The sequence below is a fragment of the Nyctereutes procyonoides genome, unplaced genomic scaffold, assembly GCF_905146905.1.
Source record: "Nyctereutes procyonoides isolate TBG_1078 unplaced genomic scaffold, NYPRO_anot_genome, whole genome shotgun sequence".
NCBI classification, from domain to species: Eukaryota; Metazoa; Chordata; class Mammalia; order Carnivora; family Canidae; genus Nyctereutes; species Nyctereutes procyonoides.
The window spans coordinates 72,385,760-72,398,133 of record NW_026575052.1 but is presented as its reverse complement, the minus strand read 5'-3'; the positions used below and the strand labels follow the sequence as shown (position 1 = coordinate 72,398,133).

Sequence of the window (12,374 nt, the reverse complement as noted above, 5' to 3'; positions counted from 1 at the left end):
ATTTCATGCCAAACTTTCATAATTCTACACTTTTTGCCTAAAATCGATGTTGGGCTTACAAGGATAGATACATAGGGGATAGGGCAACAGTGGAAGATTTTACAGCTCCAAAGTGCACAGTATCTGGTTAATTAATCTATTCAGATAGGCCTAATCCATTTTCTATTCGTATGTGAGGAGAGAGCTCCCATCTTTTTGCCACTTAAGTCACCTTAAAAAAAAAAAAGTGACCTTAAATTTTCAAGAGTAAATTTGTGGAGTACAAGCCAAATCAGAGAACTCCCTCAGTCAAACCTGGACTTCCCTGTCTCAGGGTTTTATCTTTTATCATTTGGTGACTGACTGGAACTTGGGTTCCTTCATCCTTTGGCCTCACATTATACTGCTAATTCTTGCTTAACAACCATTTGTACTCCCACACAGCAACCTGAAGGTATCCTTGGTGGTTGCTGTTCCCTCTTGGAGTGTTCCCCTAACCCAGGCTTTTGACCTTCAGTCGGTGATGCACTTTCATTTGTCATTGGGGCCAGTGTGGTGTGTGAATGGGCTGCGGATTCTGGTGGCAACTTGCACTGCGTGAACTTTGGGTAGAGTCCAGGATATGTGGACGTAATGGGTGGAGAAGCTGCGGCAGCACTGCGAAGTGAGCGCGGCCAACTGCAGGAAGCCATGCTTCACTGCGCCCTTCGCGGAGGCTGGCATACTGGCCCTACCCCTGCTGCCCACGGGCCAGGGAAGAGCCCGCAGGTAGGTCCTCAACGCGCAGGGAGACGCTCGCGGGGAGTCAGCCCCCTCCGGCCACTCGCAGAAAAAACCCCTCCCTCCGGGTCCCCGGCGCCCTCCTCCCTCCCAGGCAGGCCCCTCCGAGCCGCGCACGCTCGGCCCGCGCGGCCGGCGCTGCAGAAGGCGGCCCTACGTCCCCGCCCCCGCGTGCGCGCCCCCGCCACCCCTCGCCGGCTCGTTCCGGCCTCGGCGCGCCGCCGGCGCCGCCTGCCCCCACCGCCTAGCACACCTCGGCGGCTGCGAGCGGCGCGGGGGAGGGGAAGGGGCCGGGAGGTAGGCCGGGGCTGCGGGCCGGGCGCGGCGGCGCGCACGCAGGCCGGGCCTCTCCCGGGCCTTCTCCCTCACGCCGGCTGCGGGGCGGGCGCGCACGCCGAGTGACGCTCGGAGGAGGAAGCGCAGCCCCCTTCCCCTCCCCGGCTGCCCCTGGCCCAGCGGGAGCCCCCCCAGTGCGCCTGTGCGGAGGCCTACTTGATTATGTGTGCCCTCTCCGGGCTCCAGCGTTAGCGGCCGGGTGGAGGTGGGGAGGGAAGAAGACGAGGAGGCGGAGGAGGCGGAGGAGGCGGAGGAGGCGGTGGAGGGGAGGTGGGGGGAGTCAGCAAGGACATGGCTCCTGACTCCTGTGCGGAACGTGAGTGACTGAGCGGCAAAGCCCGAGTGAGCGAGCGGCCGAGCGGCGGGCGGGGGCCGGGGCGCAGGGAAGGGAGCGGGGGTGGGGTGGCCGTGCGGGGGGGAAGCACTAATTGGCTTGCATGTGTTTTTTAATGGTCCCCCCAACTCCCTCTTAGATGGTCTCTAGCGACCGGCCCGTGTCACTGGAGGACGAGGTCTCCCATAGTATGAAGGAGATGATTGGAGGCTGTTGCGTTTGCTCAGACGAGAGAGGCTGGGCCGAGAACCCGCTGGTTTATTGCGACGGGCACGGCTGCAGCGTCGCGGTGCATCAAGGTAAACACCCAACCGCCCGCCGGGCCGAACCCGGCCTGCTCCCAACCGTCACCGCTTCCCCCACCTTGGCAGCAACTGCCAGTTCCCCTTCCGCCCCTCCCCCCGCCCCGCCCCGCCCCCGCCCCCGCCCCGCTCTGCGGCCCGGGATTGACTCGGAGGGTCCGCGGCGGGGCGGAGGGGGTGTGCGCTGTGCATGTGGGAGAAAGTGCGTGTGGCCTGGACTGTCATGTGATTCTGCGCTCACTCTCTCAAGTGTCATTTGGCCGCCGCCTGCGCCCGGGAGCCTTGGGGCTGGAGACTTTCCGAGGCGGTGGAGGCCGGGGGTGGGGGTGGGGTGGGGGGTGCGGGGTGGCGGCCTGCGCTGCTGGGGCGGCGGGGGCGTGGGGGTGCGCCCCTCGGTGCTGTCACGGTGGCCGTGGGTCCGGGCTTGGGATCGTGGAGGCCCCTCCCCCTTCCCTGGCTGCTCCCGTCTGCCGCAGTGTGTCTGGAGACTTCCTGTGGCATCGAGTCTGGCTCGGGAATGCCGCTCACGGCGCCGGGGCGGGTCGCCGAGTCGGGGGGCGGGGGTGGGGGGCGGAGGGGGTTGCCGGGGCGCTTCAGGTTAGGGAGGGGAAGCGCCGCTGCTGCACCCCAAGCTTTCTGGCGGAGACCCTGCTGCTGCGGATTGGGAGTTTGCTGCGGAGAAGACGGTGGTGGCCTTCGGTCGCCGCGAGGTTGCTGCTGCAGGAGTGGCTTGGCCGAGCTGCCCTGGGCTGCTGGATGAGGCTGTGGAGGCTGCGTCTGGCGACTTCCTCAGCCCAAGTGACTGAAGAGAAGAGGAGGTGGTGGAGCGGCCAGGGACTTGGGGGAGCACTTTAGCTTATTTCTGGGTGTACCCATTCGGTGAGCTTTCGGGATACTACAGAAAAGCCGGAGGACACCAGTAAGAGTTTTCTGGCCATTGAAGTTTCTTTTTCTATGTCAGGTGGTAAGGAAACAACTTAGATAGTTCTGGGGTGGCTCTTCTGCTTTCCCTTTTACTCATTAACCCACCCTGCTTACCATTTCTGAATTTGGCATTGAGTGATGCAGAGATTTAGTAGTGTATTGGGAAAGATATTATCGAACGAGAAAAACTGAACATAAGGGGCGAAAGTTTATTCTTTATAAAATGAAATCCCAGAATGGGTAAGGGAGGCTTAGGTGATAGTGGGTTCATCACCACAGTGCAGTTATTCCCATTTGTGTTTGGATGAACACCTTCGTCAAAAAGTTGGATACCTTCCCTTTTTTTAAGGAGTGAGAGCAATGTATGTATATTGATACTGATTTTAAGGCTTTTAGAGCTGATACAAAGCTTTTCCAACACAGTGTTCATTGGCATTTCGTGAAGGTATTTCTTAACGAATTGGATGCTAAATTATCAAGTTTGATTAATGTCATCTCCCAGTATAGAAAACATTCATTTAAACATAGTTTTTTTTTTTTTTTTGTCTAGAAGTAGTACTTCTCGATTACATTAAAATAAAAGTTTTTGAACATTGATGCAGTGTTTCTTGACTGATAGGACTTTTTTACACTGACATATTTACAAATTTTATTTTATTATTTTTTAAGATATTTATTCATTCATGAGGGACACAGACATAGGCGGAGCGAGCAGCAGGCTCCACATGGGGAGCCTGATGCGGGACTCCATCCCAGGACCCTGGGATCACAACCTGAGCCAAAGGCAGGCAGATGCTTAACCATTGAGCCACCCAGGCACCCCTTTTACAAATTTTAAAAGGGATTTTAAGCTTAGCTTTGGCAGTTTTAAAAATTCGTGCTGATTTTTTTTTTTTTTAAGATTTTTTATTTATTTATTCAGAGGGAGAGAGAGAGAGAGGGGCAGAGACACAGGCAGAGGGAGATGCAGGCTCCATGCAGGGAGCCCAGCATGGGACTGGATCCTGGGTCCGGGTCTCCAGAATCACACCCCGGGCTGCAGGCGGCGCTAAACCGCTGTGCCACCGGGGCTGCCCTGTGATGATTTTATATCCCTTTAGTGCTTTCCAATAGTTAAGACTTTTCTTTTCTTTTTTCTTTTTTTTTTTTTTAAGATTTTATTTATTTATTCATGAGAGGCAGAGAGAGAGAGAGAGAGAGAGAGAGAGGCAGAGACACAGGCAGAGGGAGAAGCAGGCTCCATGCAGGGAGCCCGATGTGGGCCTCAATCCCAGGTCTCCAGGATCATGCCCTGGGCGGAAGGCGGTGCTAAACCACTGAGCCACCAGGGCTGCCCTACTTAAGACTTTTCAAGCTTCCTCTGTGCAAGCTCATGGGAAAATGTTAGTTGGTTATTAGTGTTCTAGGTTTTTGGGAAAATGTCAACTTTGAGTTAATTGAATATCTAAAATTATTTTAAATTTTTTTATTTTTTATTTTTTCTTTAAGATGATTTATTCAGAGAGAGAGAGAGAGACAGAGACACAGACACAGGCAGAGGGAGAAGCAGGCTCCATGCAGGACTCCATCTCGGATCTCCAGGATCACACCCTGGGCTGCAGGCAGTGCTAAACCATTGCACCACTGGGGCTGCCCTATTTTAAATTGTAAAAAAGATTTTATTTATGAGAGACATAGGAAGAGACACAGGAAGAGGGAGAAGCAGGCTCTCCACAAGGAGCCAGATGTGGGACTAGATCTCGGATCCCAGGATCATATCCTGAGCCAAAGACAGATGCTCAGCTGCTGAGCCACCTAGGCGTCCCACTACATTTTTTTTTATCTTTTATTTTATTTATGATTTTATTTATTTATTCATGAAAGAGAGAGGCAGAGGGAGAAGCAGGCTCCATGCAGGGAGCCCGACGTGGGACCCAGTCCTGGGTCTCCAAGATCAGGCCCTGGGCTGAAGGTGGTAGTAAACCGCTGAGCCACCGGGGCTGCCCTAAAATAAAAATTTTTTTTTTAAAGAGTTTATTCATTTATTTATGAGAGACACGGAGAGAGGCAGAGACATAGGCAGAGGGAGAAGCAGGCTCCATGCAGGGAGCCCAACATGGGACTTGATCCTGGGCCAAAGGCAGATGTTCAAACCACTGAGCCACCCAAGTGTCCCAAAACTTTTTTTTTAAAAACTAGAGTGAGGGGCACCTGTGTACAACTCACTGGTTTTAGTACATTCACAGAATTTTGCATCTATTACCACACAATTCTAGAACTTTTTTTTTTTTAAACAAAAAGGAAAGGGGAGGAGAGGAAGAAAGGAGAGGAAGAGAGGAAGAGGAGAAGGGTCAGAGGGGGAGAAATAATTTTTTTTTAATAATTTTTTTTAAAGATTTATTTATTCATGAGAGACAGAGAGAGAGGCAGAGAGACACAGGCAGAGGGAGAAGCAGGCCCCACGCAGGGAGCCCAACATGGGACTTGATCCCGGGACCCCAGGATCACGCCCTGGGCCAAAGGCGGGCGCCAAACCACTAAGCCATCCAGGGATCCTGGGGAAAAAGAATTTTAAGCAGACTCCATTCCTAGCACTGAGCTGGTAGCAGGACTCAGTCTCACAACTCCTGACATCATGACCTGAGCATAAATCAAGAGTCAGACTCTTTTTTTTTTTTTTTTTAATATTTTATTTATTTAGTCATGAGAGACACACAGAGAGGCAGAGACAGAGGCAGAGGGAGAAGCAGACTCCATGCAGGGAGCCTGATGTGGGACTTGATCCCAGGACTCCAGGATCCTGCCCTGGGCTAAAGGCAGGTGCTCAACCACTGAGCCATCCAGGCATCCCAAGAGTCAGACTCTTTACTGACTGAGCCACCCAGATGCCCTAATTTTCATCAGCCTCACAAAAAAACTTGGACCCATTAACAGTTACTCTCCATTTCTCCCCAACTCTCTCAACCCTAGGTAACTACTAGGATACTTTCCGTCTACTGATTTGCCTATACTGGACAATTTATACAAATGGAAACATGTCACGTTTAATAATATATTTCATTTTCTTCAGTATTTGTTGCTCATTTTGACAGGTGATTTGGAAATAGTTTTGTTAGATTATCTAAAATGCTTACTGTTGTAGGATATAGAATGAATTTCTGAGTTATTTGTAAAAAATCTGTTAAATTCTCAATATTATCCTAAAAGAATATGTACAATTTGTATTGCTTATACTTATTTAAAATAACAAAAGGCTGATCTTAACGGTTTTCTAAAATCTCAGCCAATTTTTATTAGGTGGTAATGTATGTGCTAAACAAAAATACAAAATGTTTTCATTTTTGTTTTATGTGAATGGTCTGAGAGGTAGTTATTTTAAGAGGGCTTTGAGGGACGCCTGGGTGGCTCAGCGGTTGAGTGTCTGCCTTTGGCTCAGGATGTGATCCTGGGGTCTCGGGATGGAGTCCCACATTGGGCTTCCTGCATGGAGCCTGCTTCTTCCTCTGCCTCTGCCTCTGCCTCTGCCTCTGCCTCTGTCTCTCTCTCTCTCTCTCTCTCTCTCTGTCTCTCTGTCTCTCTGTCTCTCATGAATAAGTAAAATCTTTAAAGATAAAAAAAGGAGGGTTTTGAAAGGGTATTTGATTTTCCATAATTTAAAAAATTTTAACATATTTTAAAATCTTTTGTTTCTCAATAGCTTGCTATGGCATTGTTCAAGTACCCACTGGACCATGGTTTTGCAGGAAATGTGAATCTCAGGAGAGAGCAGCCAGAGTGGTAAGAACTGTTTATCAAAAACATTAAAATACTTTAACAAGTAGCTTAGAATGCTACACACTTATGTTACAGTTTGAATGTTTTTCAGCCTTTTGTTCAAATATTTAATTTGGGCCAAATATTGACTTAATAGTTTTATTTTTTTTTAAATTTTTATTTATTTATGATAGTCAGAGATAGAGAGAGAGGCAGAGACACAGGCAGAGGGAGAGGCAGGCTCCATGCACTGGGAGCCTGACGTGGGATTCGATCCCGGGTCTCCAGGATCGTGCCCTGGGCCAAAGGCAGGCGCTAAACCGCTGCGCCACCCAGGGATCCCTGACTTAATAGTTTTAAATCAATTTTATAAACTGTGAAAAACAAATCGAACCATATAAGTATACATTGAGGGATATTTTGAATGGATAAAACAAAGTTGTATTTGGGCTTTAGCTTTGCCTACTGTTTTAAAGGGTTAAATTGGTAATTATAGAATGTAATGATAGTAGAACACAAGAAAGTTAAGGTGATAAATCTGCTAGATTTTATTAATGAATAAAAAAAAGACGAGTTTAATTTAACCCCTCCTACCTTTTTTTTTTTTTTAACTGTATCTGCATGTGTATAGTTTAACGTTGAACTCTCAGTATTTTTAGACATTCAGTCCCTTTGGCAAAGCAATATACAAATCTTTTTTTTTACTTAGCTGGCTACCTTCTTTCTGAACATTTTTGTAAACTTGTAATCATAAAGGAGGTATGTTTATTCTTTATGGCCCAAAGCATTTTTTTCAATTGAACTTCTGGAAATATCAGGAAGAAATACATTTAATCTTCATTAATCATATAGAAGTATTACCATTTGCAATGTGATAGTTCCTTCTTTTTTGTGTTGACTAGAGAATTTGACAGAAGGTAGAAAACATTTAAGCATTTTGTCTTATCTACCTACATATGTAGCATGGAAGCTTTTTATTTTTGCCTAGGCAATTTTTGATCAGAAGTAATGAGTGAGTAGCCTATCTAGGTTTGTGAAATTCAGAGCAGTGTTCTGTTCATATGTTTCGTTTGTGTGTGAGAATGCACTGTGGCAGAATTATAGCTATATTAGCTTTGCAATAATGGGAAAGAGCAAGGAGAGGACAAAATCCGTAATATAAATTCTGGGATTTGATGTATGCATAGGTCTCCTTTTGTTTTTTCCTCTTTGTAGCATGTTATGGTTTTGGAGTTGATGGGAGCTAACCAAGCTAAGGAAGTTACGCTGTTATTCATTAGTAAACACTGATTGTAAGATGAAGCTCCCGGGAGTGTCACAGTAGATTCAAAGTCAGAGAAAGATTAGAAAATAGGAAGATAGGTATCAAGCGGGGAGATAAAGTGGTGAGAATGGGGAGTGGTAGAATGCCAGTATTATTTGCCTTAAATGCCACTTGTTGCCTGTTTTTTTTTTTTTTTTAAAGATCTTATTTATTTATTCATTAGAAGACACAGAGAGGGGCAGAGACACAGGCAGAGGGAGAAGCAGGCTCCATGCAGGGAGCCGGATGTGGGACCTGATCACACCCTGGGCCTAAGGGAGATGCTCAACTGCTGAGCCACCTAGGCGTCCCTTGTTGCCTGTTTTTAATTCGTTTATTCTTTCTGAGGGTATGGTTAAGATACCAAGGTGAATTGAGGTGGTTACCTTACAAGGTATATTGAAGAACACATTTTATTTTAGCTTTATTTGGTGGGATGTGGGGGACATTTGAGGATTTATTTATTTATTTATTTATTTATTTATTTATTTATTTATTTATTTATTTATTTATTTATTTATTATTCATGAGAGACAGAGAGAGATCAAGACGCAGGCAGAGGGAGAAGCAGGCTCCATGCGGGGCCCCAGTGTGAGACTTGATCCCAGGACTCTAGGATCACGCCCTGAGCCAAAGGCAGATGCTCAACTGCTGAGCCACCCAGGCGTCCCACATTCAAAGTTTTATTTTATTTTTTTAAAGATTTTATTTATTTATTCATGAGAGAGAGAGAGAGAGAGAGGCAGAGACACAGGCAGAGGGAGAAGCAGGCTCCATGCAGGGAGCCTGATGTGGGACTCGATCCCGGGTCTCCAGGATCACGCCCTGGGCCCATGGCAGGCGCTAAACCACTGAGCCATCCAGGGATCCCCCACATTCGAAGTTTTAAAGAAAAGACACAACATCCTTTAATTTCCTATAGTGTACAGTTAGATAAGATCCCTTGTAAGAAACAAAAAGTGATTATAAGCTTAAATAAGCAGAGAGAGAAAGGGCAGGTTATATTTTTAATTTTTTTTTAAGATTTTATTTTTAAGGGGTGCCTGGTCCATTTGGTTAAGCAACTGACCCTTGGTTTTGTCTCAGATTGTGTTCTTAGGTTTCTGGGATGGAGTTCCACAGCGGGTTATATGTTCAGCATTGGGCTCTGCATTCATGAAGCGTGGAGTCTGTTCAAGATTCTCTCTCAGGGCTCTTAGGTGGCTCAGTTGGTTGAGCGTCTCTGCCTTCTGCTCAGGTCACAGTCCCAGATCTTGGGATCTAGCCCTGCGTTGGGCTCTCTGCTCAGTAGGGAGTCTGCTCTGCCTCCTGCTCCTCCGCTGCTCAGGCTTTCTCTCAAATAAATAAATAAAATCTTTATTTTATTTTTATTTTTTATATTTATTTTTAAAAATATTTTATTTATTCATAAGAGACAGGGAGAGAGAGGCAGAGACACAGGCAGAAGGAGAAGCAGGCTCCATGCAAGGAGCCCGATGTGGGACTTGATCCCCGGTCTCCAGGATCATGCCCTGGGCCGAAGGTGGCGCTAAACTGCTGAGCCACCCAGGGATCCCCTTATTTTATTTTTTAAAAATGATTTTATTTATTCATTCATGAGAGAGAGAGGCAGAAGCAGGCTCCCTGTGGGGAGCCTGATGTGGGACTTGATCTCAGGACCCTGGGATCATGACCTGAGCCAAAGGCAGATGATCAACCATTGAGCCACACAGGTGCCCCAATAAAATCTTTTCATTTTTTTTAAAGATTTATTTATTCATGAGAGACACACAGAGGCAGAGACAGAGGCAGAGGGAGACGTAGGCTCTATGCAGGGACTCCAGTGTGGGACTTGAGCCTGTGGGATCACGCCCTGGCCTTGAACTGAAGTAGAGGCTCAATTGCTGAGCCACCGAAGCACCCTCCCCCCACCAGTGAAATCTTTAAAAAGAGAAAAATTCTCCCTCTTTGTCTCTTGCTTGCTTGTGCTCCTGTGTATGTGTGTGGACTCTCAAATAAATAAGTCTTTAAAGAAATTTTTATTTTTAAGTAATATCTATACCCAACAAGAGGCTTGAACCACAACCCTGAGATCCAGAGTCTCATGTTCTACTGACTGAGGCAGTCAGGCACCCCAAGGGGATTTTTATTTATTTTTATTTTATTTTTTAAAATATTTTATTTATTTATTCATGAGAGATAGAGAGAGAGAGACAGAGACACAGGCAGAGGGAGAAGCAGGCTCCATGCAGGAAGCCCACTATGGGACTGGATCCCGGGTCTCCAGGATCATACCCTGGGCTGAAGGCAGGCGCTAAACTGCTGAGCCACCCGGGCTGCCCAAGGGAATTTTTATTTTAAAGGTTTTATTTGCCTATTTATTCATGAGGGACACAGAGAGGGAGAGGCATAGAAGAAGCAGGCTCCCTGCAGGGAGCCTGATGTGGGACTTGATCCCAGGACTCTGGGATCACACTTTGAGCTGAAGGCAGACATTGAACTGCTGAGTCACCCAGGTGTCCCCCCAGGGGCATTTTAATATAAGGATATGGTAGCCAAGAAGCCTAACATGGAAATGTATCCATAACTTAGAAAGGGAATTGGGCAGCCCCCCGGGGCCCAGAGGTTTAGGGCCGCCTTCAGCCCTGGGTGTGATCCTGGAGACCTGGGATCGAGTCCCACGTCCGGCTCCCTGCACGGAGCCTGCTTCTCCCTCTGCCTGTGTGTATGAGAGTCTCTCTGTCACGAATAAATAAATAAAATCTTAAAAAAAAACAAAAGGGAATTGAATTATTATTTTTTTTTAAGATTTATCTATTTTTTTTTAGAGGCAGAGTATGAGCTGGAGGAGGGCCAGGGGAGAGAATCTTCCAAGTAGACTCCCCACTTAGCAAGGAACCAGATAAAGGGCTGTATCCCATAGCCCATTAGATCATAAATTGAGCTGAAAGCAAGAATCGAATGCTTAACCTACTTGACTCACCCAGGTGCCCCAAATTAGTCTTTTTTTTTTTTTTTTTTTAAGAAGTAAAGCCTTCCCTTTCAGTAATTATTACTTTGTTTTTAAAGTAATGAACTCATGACTCTGAGATTAGAAGTCAGGTGTTCAGTAGACTGTCAACCAGGCATCTCAAGAATTAAATTCGTTTTTTACAAAAGATGTATTTGTTCATGAGAGACACAGGCAGAGACATAGGCAGAGAGAGAAGAAGCAGGCTCCCTGTGGGGAACCTGATGCAAGACTGGATCCCAGGACCCAAGCCAAAGGCAGGTGCTCAACTACTGAGCCACCCAGGCATCCTGAATTGAATTAGTCTTAATCGTTTTTCTGCTTTAATCTATGTGTCTGTTTTATTCTTTTCCTTTCTGCAGGTTTTCTCTGCTACTGGCTGTTTATTGTCAGATTCTATGTTAAATGTTGTATAACAAGTATCTGGGTTAATCATCTTATCAAACCTTTGAGTTATTTTGTTGCTCATTTTATGGATAAAGACCTCAGTTTTAAGAGAAAGAGAGATCCAGTTGGAAAGCTCTCAAGCATCATATTCTGTATTGCCTCCTGTGGTGAAAAGCGGACATACTTCAGCTCTTAATATTTTCTATTTTCTGTCTCAGAAGACTAAATCTCAGGCTTAGTCTCATGTGCCTTTGGGTAAAAAAAAAAAACTGAGTTGGCTTGGATAAGGTGCCTAGCTCTGGACCATGGCTAGACCCTAGGGTTGCTTAGACACAGGGAGGGGTCTCTGGGTTTGGGATAGCTCACTTCTCAGACAAGGGATATGTGAGCTGATAGAACCTTGGCAGATAATGAAGAGTAAAAACCGAAATAATAAAGTTGTAATTTCAGACAAGTGGTTTGGTAGAATATGCAGTGTATTTGGGAAGGGAGGTTAGAAACTGAAAGAGATGATACTGCAGTAAAAGTGTGAGAGTAGAAAGCAGGGAGTAGAAAAGGAGGGCATTTTGAAGCATAAAATGACAAATGGATATTGGATAAAAGGGAATAATCAGAGACAGTTCTTAGTTCAAGGTTAATTACTGGAATGGTGATACCGTTAATAGTCACAGAGTAATGGTAATCGAGAAAGAACAGCAAATTTGAAAAGTAAGGAAAGTTCTGTTTTGGGCATGTTGGTTTTGATGCTGCTAGGATTTTTCATTGAAAATTAAGGATTAAGTAATGGAGTCAAGTTAGAATTGGAGCTGCGTAGAAGGAAGACTGGGAACCAAATGACATTTTTTTTTTTTTTTTTTTTTTTGGTTAGAGGGTTAAAAAATGAAGACCGCTGGCCGTGGTGAGTATCCACTTTTGGGAAGAGTAAGAGAACAAGTTACCAAGGATGGATAACGAAGTATCAGGAAAGGAACAGACAGTTGGTTTTTCAGGAGGGAATTGGTAGTGACAATTGGCTGTAAGGATTCTGGAGGACTGAGAGAGAAGAGTTTCTGAGACCAAAGCTGTGGTTGCCTGGTTTGGGCAGAACTCTCCTTATAGGGCACTGAGGAGAGCAGAGGTTGTAGGGTTAGACTGAATGTTGAAAAAAGGAAGGAAAGGGGAAAGTATAAGGTAAAGACTGAGGGAGAGTTTTGTTGGTTTTTAAGGGAAACTCTTTGTAGGTAGGCATTGATTGTTCAGAAAAAGCACTTGAATTGCTTTATCTCAAGTGAACGTGTATTTTTGGTGAAGAATTTTGATTAGAATTAA

At 46.1% G+C, this 12,374-nt stretch overlaps 1 protein-coding gene across 12 annotated transcripts in view; it reads left to right on the top strand.

Moving 5' to 3' along the window:
- Positions 1 to 678: 678 nt before the first annotated feature.
- MLLT10 (MLLT10 histone lysine methyltransferase DOT1L cofactor) overlaps positions 679 to 12,374 on the top strand; it is a 249,767-nt gene continuing 238,071 nt past the window's right edge. For 6 of the 12 annotated variants that reach the window (XM_055331281.1, XM_055331284.1, XM_055331282.1 and 3 more), the window contains exons 1-3: positions 1,343 to 1,437; positions 1,569 to 1,728; positions 6,332 to 6,411. In XM_055331281.1, coding sequence (XP_055187256.1) covers positions 1,569 to 1,728; positions 6,332 to 6,411 — 240 coding nt within the window. In that variant the 5' untranslated portion in view covers positions 1,343 to 1,437. Of the gene's footprint in view, positions 748 to 990; positions 1,301 to 1,324; positions 1,438 to 1,568; positions 1,729 to 6,331; positions 6,412 to 12,374 lie in introns of those variants that run through there. The other 6 variants (XM_055331287.1, XM_055331286.1, XM_055331285.1 and 3 more) reach the window with 4 other exon arrangements.